This window comes from Salmo trutta, chromosome 30 (genome assembly GCF_901001165.1).
Source record: "Salmo trutta chromosome 30, fSalTru1.1, whole genome shotgun sequence".
Classification (NCBI taxonomy): Eukaryota; Metazoa; Chordata; class Actinopteri; order Salmoniformes; family Salmonidae; genus Salmo; species Salmo trutta.
The window spans coordinates 30,262,069-30,282,629 of record NC_042986.1 but is presented as its reverse complement, the minus strand read 5'-3'; the positions used below and the strand labels follow the sequence as shown (position 1 = coordinate 30,282,629).

Here is a 20,561-nt window from a genome sequence, read left to right as displayed (position 1 = left end):
TCATTTGCCAAAGACAGGTGTGGCAAGGAGTGAAACATTAGCTAAAAAGACTGGTACCCAGTTTAATCAAAAACGAGCAGATGGTACGTGTAGCTACACATATGTTTAGGATTATGAAAAGTAATACAAGACATGATTTAAAATACTGCTAGCTAGATTGTGGAGCGAGAAATGTGTTGCTGATTCATTCAACCGCAAGAGATTCTCATCAGATATTGATCCCAATCATGATTGTGACTGACATTCTGAAACAACGCAAAATGTCTTAACTACACATACTGTGATATATATTAATCTTCTAGACATTAAACAGAGCTAATAACCCAATCTCATGGAAGTGTTAATATATGAACTGTGAGAAAATGTTTACAAAGCGTGAAATAGAAGAAAACGATAACGTGATGAAATCACACCCAATAGTGATCCAATTAATTTCACAGAGGAAAAAGTGACCAAAGGGAAAATGCAGGGTCTTTGAGGCTTTACAAATAGTAGTACATCTTTATTAATATATTTTCATAAAACAATTTGAGACCGTATCAAAAATTCAGTAAAAACATTAGATTTTTTCCCCCTCACCACTTTTCCTTATGGTGATATCAGATATGAAACCTACATTATTCACTGGTCTTCCTCCCACATCGTATTCTTTACAGGATGCAATATTTTCAGTGATGGGAAAGTCTACTTTTTTTGCCCCCTTCAAACTATGATTTAAATTTATGACATCGTGACAAATCTAGACAAAAAAAATTGAGAATAAAATTTCCCTCCCACTAGCATAACTCTACTGATAAAACATATTAACGTTATGAGATCTTCAGTTTCACAGGCACGCCATTATGTACATACACTTGTCTCACAACTGATGATGACTGAGAGACTAACGATACAGTGCAGCAGCATAGAGGCAGAGAGCACGGATATTGCAGAACTGTACGTTCCCCCTCACTTTTCTTATTTCATTTACTTAATAAAAGTTAAGGTTATTTTCTCATTGTGATAAAATCTCTTCTGCAACAGACCTGGTCCAAGGGAGACCTGAACCCAAAAACATACATCAACACTAACAAATAATTGATCAATCTAGTAGCCTAATGATTTACTTCCATCAGCTCACTTTGCTGCCTAGTTACAGCATCTCATTGACCCAGCATTATGATGAAAAAGAAAACAGGAATACTTTGCTTTATCACTACCTTGGCAACCCTGGAATAGTACAGTGCCTTCAGAAAGTACTCATACCATTATTGCACATTTTGTGTTACAATTTAAAAATATATTTTTTTCTCTCTTCCCCTTCACCCATCTACACACAATACCCCATAATGACAAAAGTCAAAACATGTTTTTAGAGATGTTTGCTAATTTCTTAAATTTAACAGACATCTCATTTACATAAGAATTCATACCCCGGAGTCAATACATATTAGAATCACTTTTGTCAGCAATTACAGCTGTGAGTCTTTCTGGGTAAGTCTAAGAGCCTTGTACTCAGGACATAGTCAAATTTCTTTGCCACATTTTTTGCAGTTTCACTGTACTGCACATTTTTACTCCTAAACATATTTAGGGTTGCCATAACAAAGGGGTTGAATACTAAGACAAGACATTTCAGCTTTTCATTAATTAATTTGTAAAGAATTTGAAAAAACATAATTCCACTTTGACATTATAGGCTAGTGTGGGTAAGCCAGTGACAAACTAAATTTTATCAATTTTAAATTGATGCTGTAAAAAGTCAAGGGGTGTGAATACTTTCTAAAGGCACTGTATAGTGATCTCTCTGTTTCAGGGGCAAGATCAGCGGCAAGTTAATACACCGATGTATATTGACGTCGTTATTCCTCCTGTTTTGTAATCCCCTTACATTAAGAAGTGTGGTCACTCACTATCAGTCTATGATTTACTTGTTGATCAAGTACAGTACCTGTATAGCAGAGGATATTTCAGTCTCATTATGCATAAAAAAAAATAAAAAAACGTCCTTTTTAGGCTACCAGTTAGAATGTTCAGTTCTGCCAGATAGAAAGGGCTAGTTTTATTAGGCGTCTGCACCAGTGAAAGTTTTACACCTGTTATTTTTAAGAGGGGATAAAACGTAAAAGAAAGAAAAAGGGTAACATTAAGAGGAGAATATAAAATGTAAGGTTATGATGTAAATAAACGATGGTTTCATGTTTTTAGTTTGACTTTGTCTTAGATGACCTTCTAAAAATAACAGGAGCAAAATCTTAGTAGAGCTAATCCAAAGACCAATAAGTGATACTGTAATTGGTATAAAGATGAACTTTGTGATTGAGAGCCTACACGTCTGTTGTCATGGTGACATTTGCTCCAAGGCCTCTGCAGCCTACAGTCTCTCTCGCTTTTGCATTATTTTCTATACAATAGAAACAGTACATCTTCAAAGATAAAAATTATTATTCTTGGCAAGAACAGATAAAAAAAAAAAAAGATTACGCAAGAGTTGAAAGCATAACTATGAAGGACAACAAAAGAAAGAGCTGGCGTTTACAAACGGTCTCTGTCCAGTTTTCCTGTGCCAGTGTTAGACTTATACAGTACGTTATCCATAGTGGTCACTTATACAGATGTGGTCGTCTACTCCGGCTATGTCAAAGCCATCCCACTTTACAGTGTGTAAAATCCTTCCGGAAATTGTTTTCAAACAAAAGTCACCACAGCTCCCCCTCTTCCTCCATCCCAAAGCCAAGGCACCTGTAAGCGTTAGGGAGGCACGTAGGGAGGTGGTGACCTGTATGATGTCATGTTCTTGGGGCGGGACCCTTTCCCCTCGATGGGGACGGTGAAGGGTGGCGGGGGCTGATAGGGGGGTGCGTTGGGGTCATCATCATGGTAGATGGAGTACTCCTCCATCAGGAGATCCTGGTTGAGCAGGGTGCTGTGAGGGCCAGCCATGTTGGGGTACTCTGGAGGGGGCAGGGGTGGCTTCTCCTCATGCAGGATGAGGGGGATACTGGAGGACGGGGGAGACTTGGAGTCATCCAGCTCATCTGCAAAGATGATGGGCACGCCTTTCTTGATGAAGGTAGCCTGCTCCTCAATGCTCATCTTGCCCTTGCGCTTCTTGCGGTAGCAGACCATGGCGATGACGCCGGCAATCAGCAGTAGCGCCGCCACCACCACAGCTGGGATAACTGTGTGCAGGTAAACATCGTCACTGGTGCTACGACCAGTGCCAGGGGAAGGAGTGGCTGGAGGGGGAACAGGAATGGTCACCTCTCCTGGGGGCACGAACGTGTAGGTCTGGCATTTGTTGGTGCCGCGGACGGAGATGTTGATGGGTTTAAAGTCTGGCTCCATGGCATTGGAGAAGGCCAGAGTGGGCCTGCCCTGGGGGTCGGAGATCTTTCTGCTGAGGACGGTGATCTGGTCCTTGGGACAGGGGCTCTGCTGGAGGCTGTTGTTGGTCCACTCCACCACGATGGAGCCCTTGGTGATACTCCGCAGGGTCACTGTGCTGGTGTTCCGGTCACCCAATGCATACGCCAGCTTCTTAGTCAGGAGGATCTTTTTGTGGACGTTGTTGGCCAATGTCTTGGGCTCACCATGGAAACGGGCGGCAAAAACAACGGAGGGCTTATCGGTGGACGGCCAACGGTTGACATGCACCTCAAAGGCATCTATGGTGCTCATGCCTGCCTTATCGGTGGCCAGCATAAAGTACTCGTGTTTGCCTACGTGTTCTTTCTCTGGGAGACCGTACAGGAGCTGGATGGTGCTGTTAAACTGGATCCAAGAGGTCTCGCTCACCACTTCGTTGTGGTTCTTCCTCAAAGTCAGACGCAGCTTGTCCGTGGTGCCGTCCTCTTTGTCGAAGAAGGTATCTGGAGGAATCTTCACCTCAAAGTAGGCCCCGACCCAGGCATTCACCTCATCGATGGGGTTGCGAAGCTGGGGCTTCTCGTTGTTGTAGTCAGGAACAGGAGACAGAGGGGTGGTGCGTCTGGGTGGCTTAGCCGTGGTGGTCTTAGGTTCTCTGGGCACTGGAGTAGAGGTTTTTGCCTTCTTGGTTTTCTTGGTGGTGGAGGTCTTTGGCCTTCTAGTGGTGCTTGGTGGGGTGGGAAGGGCAGTAGCCTCTGGAATAGCAGGCCGGGTCATAGTAGGCTGGATGGGGATGGTACTGGTGGTGCCCAGGACCCTAGTAGGCTGAGGAGCCCCTATAGTAGGAGTGTGGGCTATCTGATCTCTCAGCCTGATAGTGGGCTTCACCGGCAGGGGCAAGGGTCCACGGACAGGAGGAGCAGAGCTGTCAGTAGCTGGGGAGATGGAAGGGGATGTGGGGCTAGGAACAATTCGAGTAGGGGGCTCAGGGTAGGTGGTTGGGGGGAGCAGGGAGGGTACAGGGGTGGGGGTGTTTCCCAGCTGCCTCCTGACCCGTTTCACCAGGTGGGGTTTCTTGTTGACGATGTGCCAGCCCACCACTGGGTAGCCTAGCTTGGACGACATGGACCCATCCTTGGCAGGCGATTGGACGCTGTTGATGTTCGGAATGTTAGACTGGTCCAGGGCGCAGCCCAGCTTCCATGACAACAGGGCCCCATTCTCCACCACCTTCTTGGCATTTCCGGGCCCAGCCATGAAGGCGGACATGTCAAACAGGCGGTTGTTGACGACAGGGACCACCCTCATGTGCTCCAGGGGGACACCAGAAAACTTCTTCATGCTGGCCAGCAGGCCTACCCTCTGATGAGCGTTCATCTTGGTGAGGTCGGCATCCAGGATGATGGTGAGAACAGTGACGGGCTCCTCACTGCCGCAGGTGAATGGCTGGAGGTTGTTGGCCTCAGCCTGGAGAGCCAACAGGGCTGGCTCAGTGTCGGCCCACTCCTCTGGGTGCACCTCAATAGAGAAGACCTCCAGACCATGGCCACTGTTTATCATCTCAGAGCCAGAGAGGGAGATATGGTGGACACCTCTGTCCTGCTCCAGGGCCAGGCCTCGTAAGATGCAGCTCCCTGTGGCCCAGTTCAGCCAGGAGGGTAAGCTTTCCTTTCCCACCTCAGTTAACTGCAACAGGAGAGAAGAAAGGTTTAGAGATAGGGGAACGTTATGGCTCATAGATCAAAAAACTCTGAAAGGACAGGGTGTTTCACACAAGAGGCCGATCCTGACAATAAAAACCTATCCAACTGTACAGTAATCTTAAGGGTATATCAGACAGACCTGATGTGGAAAACTCAGTCTCACATTTTTCATTGACTCATTTCGTCCATCTGTACTGCGGTCTCTACCGACCCTTGTTGAAGTGAGCAGGAAGCTCTGCTCCCAGTGAGCCCCTATTCACAAAATGACAGCCGCCCGAGTCCTCTCCCCTTCATTTTGAGACATTACGATTTGTCAGGATATTATTCCCAATAATACAAGGAGCCAAAAATAATCTTCTAATTCAAACTCCAAGGAACAAATTGCACAACAGCCAAATAAAAATCAGCATTGATACAGTGAGAGAGAATGTACTGAGAGGCATAAATATTATGCATATCCATTCCATACATAACTAGCCAAATATTTACATTTTCAATGCTAAGAAGCATAAGGCTAAAACAAATTGCTGCCACAGAATGATCTAGCCTAGAGTATGTTTAATATCCAATAGAAATCATTGCAGAAGGGTTCAAAATGTCCATACGAGCTTGGGGAGGAAAAACTGAATAGGAAATAGAAGAGAATGAAAGGGTTGGGGTTATGTAAAGTTAAGCCTATTGGGCAGGACTACAATGCTGCCCAAAAAGGCTTTGTTTCCTCCATTCTCCATCCACACAGATTGAAGGCAATTTTCTGTTCAGCTGTAATAACTGTTCCCAAAATCCGAAGAGAATTTGAGAGATGTCTGTTATGTGCAAGGTAACCTCCTCACATTGCTATTTCAACATGGACAGGAAGACTGAAAAAGGCACTATTGTGATCAATCCACTGGGCACAAAGGATTACAAAAATGAGGTAGAGGAGCATACAGAGTGACATGTTGAATGTTATACACAGAGTGCACAAAACTTTAGGAACACCTTCCTAATATGGAGTAGCACCCCCTTTTGAACAGCCTTAATTCATTGGGGCATGGACTCTACAAGGTGTCGAAAGAGTTCCACAGGGATGCTGGCCCATGTTGACTCCAATGCTTCCCACAGTTGTATCAAGTTGGCTGGATGTCTTTTGGGTGGTGGAGCATTCTTGATACACACGGGAAACTGTGCATGAAAAACCTAGCAGGGTTATAGTTCTTGAACCACTCAAACGGATGCGCCTGGCACATACCATACACTGTGCAAAGGCACTTCAATCTTTTGTCTTGCCCATTCACCCTCTGAATGGCTCACATACACAATCCATTCTTTAATCTGTCTCCTCCTAGTCATCTACAATGATTGAAGTGGATTTAAGAAGTGACATCAATAAGGGGTCATAGCCTTCACCTGGATTCATCTGGTCTGTAGGTCATGGAAAGAGCAGGTGTCCCTAATGTTTTGTTCACTGAGTTTAACTTGGGTTGCAAAATTACAGGAACTTTCAATAAATTCCCTCTTTTATGAATTTCCTCATTCTATGAATCCTCCAACCAGGATTTCTGGAAAACCAGGGAATTTATTGAAAGTTTCTTGAATTTTGCAACCCTACATATAAACTGGCATATTACATCATATAAAGGAAGTCAAACATCTGAGCAGCTTAAGGTCAAAGTTACATTGCATACATGTATTCAATGGCACGATCGCATTCAGGACATCATACATTTCCTTTTCATTGAAATACAACGGTACACAAAAAGGTCAGTTCTAGAGAGCCCTGTTCAATCAAAACCGATAACCAGGTTTCCTAACGTCGGTAAAATACAAACTTCACTCCTTCAGCACAGAAAATGATGAACCTAAAGTAACTTCTATTGCCAACTACGTAAAAATAGCCTACATAAAGCCACCAAATGAAAAAAATTGCAGCCAGCAGGTAGAAAATATTCAGATAAAAATAAATATCCAATAAATCAAATTGGCTCCTCATAGCCTGTCTGCAACAAACTTGAAACATTGTATCAACTATTAACTTGGGTCCAGCCCGACACCTGCACTAGCAAACTTGCAAAATTGCATAAAATATTCTTGGCCCTCAGTTTCCCCACCAGTGAGCTCAGGACAGAAAACTGTAGGCTATTTGCACAAGGGATAAGAACCAGTGCTTGACTTGGGCAAGAACTCACTGGAGCCGAGTACTGGCACATCAAATGTTCTACTGCTTGAGCTCCTGTTCCTCTTATAGAATACTAGCTCAAAAGTATCGTGGAGCTCCTGCACCTAAATAAACAGTACCGGCACCCAAAATGAGTACTGGAATCTATTTCAGTCCAAGTCAAGCACTGATAAGAAATAATCAGGTAGCACTATTTTATGACATTTCCATTGGATCAGACAGCATGACATTTTTCTCTTTCACGCTGAGTGGTTATCAAAAGGGAGAGAGCTGGAAAGATTTTTCATATGCATTGAGCTATACAGAGCCTTCTGCATTGTTACGACATTTGTTCCTAGGCCGTCATTGAAAATAATAATTTGTTCTTAACTGACTTGCCTAGTTAAATAAAGGTAAAATTTAAAAAAAATCCCCACCCTCCACATGGAGCCTCCTACCACATTTACCCCCCTCCACATGGAGCCTCCTACCACATTTACCCCCCCCCCCACCACATGGAGCCTCCTGCCACATTTACCCCCCCACCCTCCACATGGAGCCTCCTGCCACATTTACCCCCCCACCCTCCACATGGAGCCTCCTGCCACATTTACCCCCCCACCCTCCACATGGAGCCTCCTGCCACATTTACCCCCCCACCCTCCACATGGAGCCTCCTGCCACATTTACCCCCCCACCCTCCACATGGAGCCTCCTGCCACATTTACCCCCCCACCCTCCACATGGAGCCTCCTACCACATTTACCCCCCCTCCACATGGAGCCTCCTACCACATTTACCCCCCCTCCACATGGAGCCTCCTACCACATTTACCCCACCCTCCACATGTAGCCTCCTGCCACATTTACCCCCCCCTCCACATGGAGCCTCCTACCACATTTACCCCACCCTCCACATGGAGCCTCCTACCACATTTACCCCACCCTCCACATGGAGCCTCCTACCACATTTACCCCACCCTCCACATGGAGCCTCCTACCACATTTACCCCCCCCCCTCCACATGGAGCCTTCTACCATATTTCCGGATCAAGCATAAATTAGCTTTTAGTCTAGGCCTTCGCAATGGATTAGTTCACTGAGATGGGCGCAAATATATATGTGTTACTGCTCAACTAAAACAATCTTGGTTGACCGACAGCTTAACGACCAAACAAATCGACCAGTCGACTGATTGGGGTCAGCCCTAATTATTACCATCAGTGTTCATCTGGACATTACAGCGGTGGTTTGATGATCACCATTAGATCCACCACCAGTATGTGGGGAGGGACACTATATTCAATCAGCAGTAACGTCCTAGTCATGACAATGCTTACCTTAACATTGCAACTGCCATTCTTCGCCCTGGGCGGAATCCTCAACTGGAACCCCTGGCCTACCACCGCTGAAGAGTCAGGGATTCCTGCAGGGGCCACCTCTGTGACCGCAGCCAGGGATTGTGGGATACCCGTGGGAGGTCCCTCTGTGGCTACAGAGGCTGCAGTCTGCAGGTCAGAGAGGACAGAGGTGTGCATGGATGCTTCCAGGTCCACCGACAACATCTCCCCCAGGCCCTCCACCAGCGGTCTCCCAGGCACACTGCCCTGGACCAGGGCCACCAGTAGCCCCAGCACCAGGGGGATAGTCCTGCCTGGGGGAGGTCTGGTTCTCCCCACACTTCCACAGTCCCAAACGCTCTGTTTACAGTGCATAGTGGTAGGCCTATGTGTTCCCCGCCTCCTCCTTAGGACAACTTCAGGACCACATGCACTGGAAATCAGAGTGATGGAACGATAGTGGTGGGTTGGTTCCTCTGGATGTTTGTCTTTGTTGATAATTAATGAGGTTTTATTTTGTGTTTCCTTTGTCGTCTTCGTCTGTTATCCATGAAGAGAGATGTGGCAGGTAGTTAGTCAGCCATGTTAGTCAGCCACTGCAAAAAAAGAGAACCAGTGTAAGAACCTGATATCATTTTTTAAATTAATAAACTCATCAAGTGTTATTTGCCTCCACAAAAGACCTCTCAAGCTTGTGCGGGCGAGTCCATTTTTCAATACTATATAATAAAAGAAATTCTCTGCACCCATTGTGTTGGGTTTTACAAAATATTGAGCGCAAAAGAGTTAACTAACAATATTTCAATGCAATGGTCCATGAAGTGGGCAAACGTAACAATGACAAAACAAAACGACTGGGGCAAAACTGAGTGCTAAAACATTTTTCATTCCCAGGATAGAGACGTTTTTTTTTTTTGCCTTTATCAGATCAGTTATGAACTAGCAACCTAGTGGGAGGCCTGACTAAATGAACAAGCAGAATCTAAAAACAGGCTTTGATACAGAAGACCAAGCATGAAGTAGTATTCTGATACAGACAGTGCCATAATTATTTGCTAAGAGGGGATGTTGATCTCCCACTGATCTCTTCGCACGTCATGGAGTTTTCAGAATAGCAGTTCTCATGAGATGGCAGACAGAGTCAAAGGTCGTTTGTCTTGGTTGTAAGTTTTAATTAGGTGCCCTGGGGGTGGGAATTAGAGCCTCCACTGTGCTGACCCAGCCAACCCCAATTCTGTAATGCTGAGAGACGGGCAGTCCAGGGTCGGCCAATCGCCTGGAATCCTAATGCCAAGCAAAACATATGAGCTGACGTCACAGCCTCAGGACTATAACAGACAATTTTTCGCAGGAGAATTTGAATGTAAATGAGCATTTATATAGCCTAAATGGGAAAATTCCTATTTACAACTGACAGCTGTTATTGCCTGGTTGTACTCTTCCTATAGGTCTCATTTTCTCCATTCAGTCGGGTTCAGCGTGAACTTATTCAGAAGTAGGATTGCAAAGGGCCGTAAACTTCCCGGTAAATTTCCAGAATTTTTCCATGGGAAGTTAAGCCTGGGAATGTTTCTTAAATTAATTTTTAAAAGTTTGCTTATAAACTAGAGGTCGACCGATTATGATTTTTCAACACCGATACCATTTATTGGAGGACCCCAAAAAAAACGATGCCAATTAAAATCGGCCGATGTTTTTATAAATATATATATTTTTTGTAATAATGACAATTACAACAATACTGAATGAACACTTATTTTAACTTAATATAATACATCAATAAAATCTATTTAGTCTCAAATAAATGAAACATGTTCAATTTGGTTTAAATAATGCAAAAACAAAGTGTTGGAGAAGAAAGTAAAACTGCAATATTTGCCATGTAAAAAAGCTAACATTTAAGTTCCTTGCTCAGAACATGAGAAAATATGAAAGCTGGTGGTTCCTTTTAACATGAGTCTTCAATATTCCCAGTTAAGAAGTTTTAGGTTGTAGTTATTATAGGACTATTTCTCTCTATACCATTTGTATTTCAGATACCTTTGACTATTGGATGTTCTTATAGGCACTATAGTATTGCCAGCCTAATGTCAGGAGTTGATAGGCTTGAAGTCCTAAACAGCACAATGCTTGAAGCACAGAGAAGAGCTGCTGGCAAATGCAGGAAAGTGCTGTTAGAATGAATGCTTACGAGCCTGCTGCTGCCTACCACCACTCAGTCAGAGTGCTCTATGAAGTCATAGACTTAATTATAATAACACAGAAATACGAGCCTTAGGTCATTAATGTGGACAAATCCAGAAATCATAATTTCAAAAACAAAACGTTTACTCTTTCAATGAAATACAGAACCGTTCCGTATTTTATCTAACGGGTGGCATCCCTAAGTCTAAATATTGCTGTTACATTGCACAACCTTCAATGTTATGTCATAATTATGTAAAATTCTGGCAAATTAATTACGGTCTTTGCAAAGAAGAAATGGTCTTCACACAGTTCGCAACGAGCCATGCTGCCCAAACTGCTGCATATACCCTGACTCTTCTTGCACAGAATGCAAGTGGCACAATTTCCCTAGTTAAAAGAAATTCATGTTAGCAGGCAATATTACCTAAATATGCAGGTTTAACAATATATACTTGTGTATTGATTTTAAGAAAGGCATTGATGTTTATGGTTAGGTACACATTGGTGGAACGACAGTGCTTTTTTCACAAATGCGTTTGTTATAGCATCACCTGTTTGGTGAAGTAGGCTGTGATTCGATAAATTAACAGGCACCACATGGATTATATGCAACGCAGACTACTAACTAGATAAACTAGTAATACCAACCATGTGTAGTTAACTAGTGATTATGTTAAGATTGTTTTTTTATATGATAAGTTTAATGCTAGCTAGCAACTTACCTTGGCTCCTTGCTGCACTCGCGTAACAGGTAGTCAGCCTGCCACGCAGTCTCCCCGTGGAGCGCAATGTAATCGGCCATAATCGGTGTCCAAAAATGCCGATTACCGATTGTTATGAAACCTTGAAATTGGCCCTAATTAAAATCGGCCATAATTAATACACCATTCTGATTTAATCGGTCAACCTCTATTATAAACAGTGAACCTTTGTGGGATACACAAGGAAATTCTAGCATATTTTGGCTAAACTAGCCCCAATTCAACTAAATTGCAACCCTCTGCATGCACAGTGCATTCTTCCATCACATGTGCAGTGCACTCTTCCATCACATGTACAGCTGATTCTCAAGATCTTGCACACTAATGAGATGCTATTGAGCCCACACTACTACACTGTCTGAGCAAAGGACTACATGCTTTCTGGTAAGTTTTGATTACAATACTGGGTGGGGTGAATATTTTATATGACATACATGATTTTTTGTTAACTAGTAAATAGACGCCTACAGCAAAGTGTGTTTAAATCATTTCTAACTGAATTTATGCTACTTAGTTTTTGCTACCATGTGTTTTAGCTTGCTTGAGCCTGCTAAAGGAGTGTTAATTCACCTGTTTCCATACATGTTAAAACATTTACCTTACAAAGGAGTTGTTTAATCTAACTGCTTAACTATTTATGTCTTTGTATTTGTTATTTTACTAATTTTTTCCCTAATCTTTACAGTAAAATGCCACAGGCACTATCTGATGTGTGGAGACATTTCACTGCAGCTAATAAAGATGTGTACATTTGCAAATACTGTGCCAAATCATATGTGAAGAATGCAACAAAGATGCAGAATCATCTGGCCAAGTGCATAAAGATCCCTCGGCACTCACAACAAGGAACCTCTGACAAAAGTCCCTCTACTTCTATTCGAGGTGAAAATGACGATCCAGACACCTTATCGATAGCAACAGCTATAGAGGAACGTAGTCAGAAAAATGCTGATGAATGTCTCGCTCGAGCTGTGTATGCAACTGGTTCACCTCTGATGCTCACCGGCAATGTGTATTGGAAGAGATTTCTGAATGTTCTTCGGCCAGCATACACCCCTCCAACCAGACATGCTTTCTTTACTAAGTTGCTGGATGCAGAGTTCAACAGAGTTCAAGTGAAGGTTAAGCAAAGCAGAGAAAGCAGACTGTATAGCACTCATCTCTGATGGGTGGTTGAATGCTCATTGGCAAGAAATAATAGACTACATCATCTCCACCCCTCAGCCAGTGTTCTACAGGAGCACAGACAACAGAAACACCGGTCTCTACATTGGCGATGAGCTGAAGACATTCAATGACCTTGGACCACAGAAGGTATTTGCACTGGTGACAGACAATGCTGCAAACATGAAGGCTGCTTGGTCTAAAGTGGAGGAGTCCTACCCTCACATCACACCCATTGGCTGTGCTGCTTATGCATTGAATCTGCTCCTCAAGGACATCATGGCACTGAAAACAATGGATACACTCTACAAGAGAGCCAAGGAAATGGTTAGGTATGTGAAGGGTCATCAAGTTATAGTAGCAATCTATCTCACCAAGCAAAGTGAGAAGAATAAGAGCACCACATTGAAGCTGCCCAGCAACACCCGTTGGGGTGGTGTTGTCATCATGTTTGACAGTCTCCTGAAGGGGAAGGAGTCTAAGAAATAGCCATATCACAGTCTGCCGATACAGACAGCCCCATCAAGAGGATCCTCCTGGATGATGTATTTTGGGAGAGGGGTAAGCAGCCTGAAACTCCTGAAACCTATAGCAGTAGCCATTGCACAGATTGAGGGAGACAATGCCAGCCTGTCTGATGTTCAGACTCTGCTTGCAGATAGATGTAAGAGAAGAAATCCGTACTGCCCTGCCCACTTCACTGTTGACAGAGGAAACTGCAGTTCTGAAATAGATGAAAAAGCGTGAAGACTTCTGCCTGAAGCCCATACACGCCACAGCGTACATGTTGGACCCCAAGTATGCTAGCAAGAGCATCCTGTCTGGTGCAGAGATCAATAAGGCCTATGGTGTCAATCACTACCGTGTCTCGCCAACTTGGCCTGAATGAGGGCAAGGTTCTTGGCAGTCTGGCAAAGTACACTTCCAAGCAAGGGCTTTTGGATGGAGATGCAATATGGCACTCGTGCCAACATCTCATCAGAAGGGACTTTGTGGAGCTGAGGCTCTTTCCTCCATCATCCTCCAAATCCCGCCAACATCAGCCGCCTCAGAGTGCAACTGGTCCTTGTTTGGGAACACACACACACACACACACACCAAAGCACTCAACAGGCTGACCAATACAAGAGTTGAAAAATTGGTGGCCATCTGGACAAATTTGAGCCTGACGAGCCATCCTCAACGAGGTTGGAAAGCGACAGTGAAGATGAGGCCTCAGAGTCTGATGTTGAAGAGGTGGACATTGAGGAGGTCCAGGGAGAAGACATGGAAGCCTGAGTGGAAGACAACATTTCTTTAGTTTCTAGACTATCATTTTACAGATGTATGTTGAAAACATTTTGGGAGATGCGATGGATCATTGGGGATCATTCAATATTCATTTTCTTTTGTTGTTCAGTGAAATCATCCTGTGAAGAGTCAACTCATTTAATTAAAGTTCAATTCGTAACTAAATTGTGTTTTTTATTTCTATTGGAAGGATTATCATTTGCAATGTCTACTTATGCTAAGGTAAAAGGTTATCGTTTGTCTCCATATGATATAGTAATATACTGCTAAAAAAAATAAAGGGAACACTTAAACAACACAATGTAACTCCAAGTCAATCACACTTCTGTGAAATCAAACTGTCCACTTAGGAAGCAACACTGATTGACAATACATTTCACATGCTGTTGTGCAAATGGAATAGACAACAGGTGGAAATTATAGGCAATAAGCAAGACACCCCCAATAAAGGAGTGGTTCTGCAGGTGGTGACCACAGACCACTTCTCAGTTCCTATGCTTCCTGGCTGATGTTTTGGTCACTTTTGAATGCTGGCGGTGCTTTCACTCTAGTGGTAGCATGAGACGAAGTCTACAACCCACACAAGTGGCTCAGGTAGTGCAGCTCATCCAGGATGGCACATCAATGCGAGCTGTGGCAAGAAGGTTTGCTGTGTCTGTCAGCGTAGTGTCCAGAGCATGGAGGCGCTACCAGGAGACAGGCCAGTACATCAGGAGACGTGGAGGAGGCCGTAGGAGGGCAACAACCCAGCAGCAGGACCGCTACCTCCGCCTTTGTGCAAGGAGGAGCACTGCCAGAGCCCTGCAAAATGACCTCCAGCAGGCCACAAATGTGCATGTGTCTGCTCAAACGGTCAGAAACAGACTCCATGAGGGTGGTATGAGGGCCCGACGTCCACAGGTGGGGGTTGTGCTTACAGTCCAACACCATGCAGGACGTTTGGCATTTGCCAGAGAACACCAAGATTGGCAAATTCGCCACTGGCGCCCTGTGTTCTTCACAGATGAAAGCAGGTTCACACTGAGCACGTGACAGACGTGACAGAGTCTGGAGACGCCGTGGAGAACGTCCTGCTGCCTGCAACATCCTCCAGAATGACCGGTTTGGCGGTGGGTCAGTCATGGTGTGGGGTGGCATTTCTTTGGGGGGCCGCACAGCCCTCCATGTGCTCGCCAGAGGTAGCCTGACTGCCATTAGGTACCGAGATGAGATCCTCAGACCCCTTGTGAGACCATATGCTGGTGCGGTTGGCCCTGGGTTCCTCCTAATGCAAGACAATGCTAGACCTCATGTGGCTGGAATGTGTCAGCAGTTCCTGCAAGAGGAAGGCATTGATGCTATGGACTGGCCCGCCCGTTCCCCAGACCTGAATCCAATTGAGCACATCTGGGACATCATGTCTCGCTCCATCCACCAACGCCACGTTGCACCAGACTGTCCAGGAGTTGGCGCCACCTCATCAGGAGCATGCCCAGGCGTTGTAGGGAGGTCATACAGGCACGTGGAGGCCACACACACACTACTGAGCCTCATTTTGACTTGTTTTAAGGACATTACATCAAAGTTGGATCAGCCTGTAGTGTGGTTTTCCACTTTAATTTTGAGTGTGACTCCAAATCCAGACCTCCATGGGTTGATAAATTGGATTTCCATTGATTATTTTTGTGTGATTTTGTTGTCAGCACATTCAACTATGTAAAGAAAAAAGTATTTAATAAGATTATTTCTTTCATTCAGATCTAGGATGTGTTGTTTAAGTGTTCCCTTTATTTTTTTGAGCAGTGTATATCCAATGTAAAAAACTTCTACATTTAAATGGTATTAATATTAATTTGCATATATTTCCGCTAATTCCCATATATTCCCGTTAATTCCCACGGAAAGTTTCCACCTCTGAATATTCTCCAAAATGTGCAACCCTATTCAGAGGGATCTTTACAAGCCTGCCCTTACAGTGCCTTTCAGAAAAGCCAATTAAAAGGGGATGAGAAAGTTCAGCACCACAGACAAGCACAGCTTTGATTCCCCTTTGGTCTGTCTGACACTACAATATTCATTCTGCCTTCATCAAACCCCAAAGGCAACTGATAAGGCTTACCATACAAATGGATCTAAGCATTTTCTTTCCCCTTTTAAAAACACATGCCAACATCATTCAGTATCTGTAAAGAAACTAAAAGAGAGAAGGGAGGGTCAGGATCCCTGGTCTGTTCACTCTGCTCCGCCGGCCTTGCTAACGCTGCTCGGAGACCAAACCCTGTCATCACATTGCTTTCGAGATCAGACGTGATCGATTGCAGAACCTCAACTTAGATGCAAAGTCAGCAAATCGTCTAAAGTTAGGGCTAAGTGTTTTCCAAGGGAGCCTTCACTCATAGCGACTCAGTCGATCGTTTGAGTGGGGAATGAAACGTTTAAAGTTTAGGCCTATTCATTCAATATTAGTTTTTTTTACCCCCTTTTTCAATCTTGTCTCATCGCTGCAACACTATGCATTTTGCTAGAATTTTTCTATCACAACGAAGAAGTGTAAGGGGACACATTTTTAAAATGGACTGGATCTTTAATTTTACCCCCCTTTTCTTGATATCCAATTGCGATCTTGTCTCATCGCTGCAACTCCAACGGGCTCGGGAGAGGTGAAGGTCAAGTCACGCATCCTCCAAAACATGATCCGCCAAACCGCGCTTCTTAACACCCGCCTGCTTAGCCCGGAAGCCAGCCGCACCAATGTGTCGGAGGAAACACTGTTCAACTGACAACCGGAAGTCTGCCTGCAGGCACCTGGGCCGCCACAAGGAGTCACTAGAGCGAGATGAGCCAAGTAAAGCACACCCGGCCAAACCCTCCCCTAACAATGCTGGGCCAATTGTGCGCCGCCCTATGGGACTCCTGTTCACGGCCAGTTGTGACACAGCCTGGGAACGAACCCGGGTCTGTAGTGACACCTCAAGCACTTGCAATGCAGTTCCTTAGACCGCTGCATCACTCAGGAGGCCCTATATTTCAGACTTTTAATGTCAGTTATGCCCCATTTACATACTTTCTAAATTTTAAAGAGATGGATCGCTCTACAGAAACAGGTAGAGATGGATCTCTCTACAGAAACAGGTAGACCATTGACAACAGAAAGCACTGCCGCTTTTGCTGTAGAAGGAGATTGTTATGACTAGATCACCAGCTGGGTAAGAGGGAATGTTCCATTAAGCCCCATCCACAGGGTACCTTTGCTCGGCACTATCCTGCATATAATCTGCAATGCTGGATACAGGCAGGCACACGCACCATCTGAAATGCATGGCTTATTTTATTCACTGCTGCAAGGGCAGCTACACATTTCTCAATTGCTGATGTTGCCTAATTTGAATTAATTGTACAATTGGCAAGTTCTTAAATCCCTCTTTGGCTAAGTAGTCAGTCATCCACTTTTCAACATGAGATAATTTAACCATTTGTTTGACCAGTAGATGTCTATGGTGTTTTGGTTCACTACCCACCATTTCTGAAGCTGTAAACCATGACAGCTGCAGCTTAATACTCTGAACTAGTTAGTCATCCTCATTTCACCTAAAACCAGTCTGATCTGATGACTTATTCCATAACTCTGAGACATGCAGATGTAGGTTAGAGCAGAGATCCCAATCAAACCACTACTACCAGAGACAATTCTATGGTCTGCACTCTCCCTGTACACTCCCTCCTTGCATGAGGCCCTCTCCTCCCTTCCGCTAGGAGCCCCTGACTCAGAGCAGTCTGAATAGAAAACACTGTACAGTCACACTTTCTATAGCTGCCTCCTTAAGAGAGACAAGGCCAAGCAGGCAGGGGATGGCCTATATTAGAAAAGGCTGGTGAAGTCCACATAAAAAAAAGAAAACAGGCCTACATAATGGACTGCTAGGCTCGATCATCCAATTAACTTTCCCTCTACTTATTATGTAACAGCACAAACAAGTAACACACCTGCCATGTTTACATAAAACAGTGTTTATATTTGAAACCGCCAAAACCTACACCTTGCAATAATCTACACAGGCAAAAAGCTATTTGTGCGACAGTGTGCATCAAAGTGAGCTCGCCACTCACTGTGGCCTAGATTATATTATGTTCCAATTTCCTGAACATGATTCAATCATGTGTTCAAACCAAGGATTCATTTCAAGGCCCATTTCCCAAACAAACAAGAAAAGTATTTGATGTGTTTGTGTTCGCACCATACCTAGCTACAGTGCAATAGCAAGGAGGAATATGATGCAACGAAAACAAACACAAAAGCAGTGAATTTCTAAAGGAGTCTGAGATGTTAGTTTAAATGGTGAAGACTTGTCAGTAGATTCTAACATTTTCCGTTATAGCCTATACCCAACAGTCGTGCCATCCCTGAGAACATAGATCTTTGACATAAACCCTAGTTGGAAGCCTTAGTTAGCCCAGTCTTGGAAATCTGTTAAACGTCAGGTGTTTAAATTCAACAAAAAGCCAAGGAGCACCTAACAAACAAACTATCTTCGTAAAATTGATACTTCTAAGAATGCAAAGTTTGGTACGGTTGCAATTAGGGAACATTTTCATTTTTGGAAGGTCTGTCAGTAGCCTAAATCACAACCAAACAGCTACTATATCTCAACTCCTAATACAATAACACAGAATAATTGGTTCAACTAACTTTAAACTAAAATGAAGTATTTTTTTTTATAAATTGAAAAATGCAGTGTGGCAGAGCAAATTATGTTAGGCCTTCAAAGCCTTGTGAAAAGTATAGCAAATGTTATTACCATGCTGACAATTTCCTAACATATTTGCAGTCAGAATAATACAACCCTGTTCCTCCCCATGTAGAAAGGATGTCTGCTCCATCCAGTTCCAACCAAAGAGGAAAGGTTTACATGAAATGATATCCGTAATTCCTCTTCACAATCATTTGCAGTGGAAATAACTTCAAACCATCCAAAATAATTAGGCCTCAAATGCACAGTGGCATTCAGAGCAAATTGAATTGACGTATCCAACGTCCACCAAAGCAGCCACTGGATAGTACATGATCTGAATATTAAACATTTCCACAAGACAAGCTTGCCTTGCAATCTCAGACGATTGGATGTTCCCTCTGTTACCCAGTCAGATCCCAACCACTGAACAACATAGATGAAAGTAATTTAGTAAGCTAGTAAGTAGGCTATCCAAATGTTGACCTTCGTATAAGGATATGTAGGCTAAGTGTAAACGGGGAAATGTATTTTAGCTAATGTTGCTGTGAAATCCAATCAAGCAGCAATTTAATGTGATTCAAATTATAAGACGGTAGTCAGTAGCCAATATGACAGGGGAAGTTGAACGAACAACTAATTTAGTTAGCTAGTCAGGTCTGAAAGCCAAATGATCAACAGTAGCAAGATGAGAATGTGGCGTAGTCTAGTACTACTAACGAGTTACTTAACGTTACAAAGTAATAAAGGTTCCCCGTATTTAAAATATGAGCGCTAAAAATACATGAATATTCGCCATAGCTGCTGTGAAGACAGACAATATTCACAACACTGGCAAACAAACATAGCTAGCTACTAAATTAGGTCAACTAGAATGTTAGCAGAATAAATAATTGAACCTTGAATTATCGAAAAAGTCCGGATACGAAAAAATAAAAGGCATTCTGTCATTCCATTACAAGGAGGGCCCTGCCTGCCCCGTTTCGGGTGGTATGCTAACTAGCTAGCTACAGCAAGCTAAGTAGCTAGCTAGATAACGTTAGAGAAGCAGGCCATTGCTAGCTAGCTTTATTGGACTTCAACATATTACAGACACTTACAAAACATCAATCGCAAAGCAATCCTTCCAACAGTGATGATACATTTAACACGAACGGATTGTTTTAGTAACAAATACGCAAAGAACCGCAAGCCGACACGACCATCACAGCGCTCCAGCGACATGCACCTGTTCTAACCGAACGCGGAAAGGACTCGCGGTTTTAGCTAGTCGTGTGTTCGATCTAGGCTCCGAGCTGCACTAAAACCCTACCTTGCCCAATGTAGCTAGCGAAGTTAGTTATTAAAAACAGACAATTGATTCAATAAAAAATATGAACGTTTGCCTCCTTTTCTCCCGTTCCATCGGTTATTTTTAAGATGTCGACGACGAGAACCGAAGAATGACCACTGTTGTTAACCTTCCGTCGAGAAGATGCAGTAAAAGCTAGTCTCGATTAATCGAATGTGCTAGCTAGTCTTTAGAATGGATGGTGACGAAACACACTAACAATTTAGGAAATAAATGACACTGATGAATAATAAAAACGGATTGCTTTTGTTTATTTAGAGAATTTGCTATTATACTGAGAGATAAATAATCATGAAAACTGACCTTGTTTAATCAGGTAAGAATGTTTCCTCTTTTCTCCCTTTCAGTTCATCATCGGTGTGAAAAGAAAACTGCGATAAACTCAAAAACCTAAATAGCCATCGTTTACGCGTTTCGTGTCACTAGAAATAAAGACAAATTGGTAGGCCAACCCCGAAAAGTCGCCGCTATCCATCCCCCACCCTGTTCTTGGATCTTCAGGTTTGTTATAATCTCACATAACTCCTCCCGTTTTCAGATTCGCACCCTAATTTGCAGTGGTGGAAAAAGTACTA

At 43.6% G+C, this 20,561-nt stretch overlaps 1 protein-coding gene across 2 annotated transcripts; it reads right to left on the bottom strand.

Moving 5' to 3' along the window:
- Nucleotides 1–473: 473 nt before the first annotated feature.
- LOC115168488 (dystroglycan) lies at nucleotides 474–20,488 on the bottom strand. Of its 2 annotated transcripts, none has more exons than XM_029723827.1 (3): nucleotides 20,290–20,488; nucleotides 8,528–9,123; nucleotides 474–5,034 (listed from the first exon to the last, which is right to left on the bottom strand). In XM_029723827.1, the coding sequence occupies exons 2-3, from the start codon at nucleotides 8,900–8,902 to the stop codon at nucleotides 2,731–2,733; spliced, it is 2,679 nt and encodes an 892-aa protein (XP_029579687.1). In that variant the 5' UTR covers nucleotides 8,903–9,123; nucleotides 20,290–20,488; the 3' UTR covers nucleotides 474–2,730. The 2 variants fall into 2 exon arrangements, with proteins under 2 accessions (XP_029579687.1, XP_029579688.1); XM_029723828.1 differs by lacking the exon at nucleotides 20,290–20,488 and adding an exon at nucleotides 19,736–19,982.
- Nucleotides 20,489–20,561: the final 73 nt, after the last annotated feature.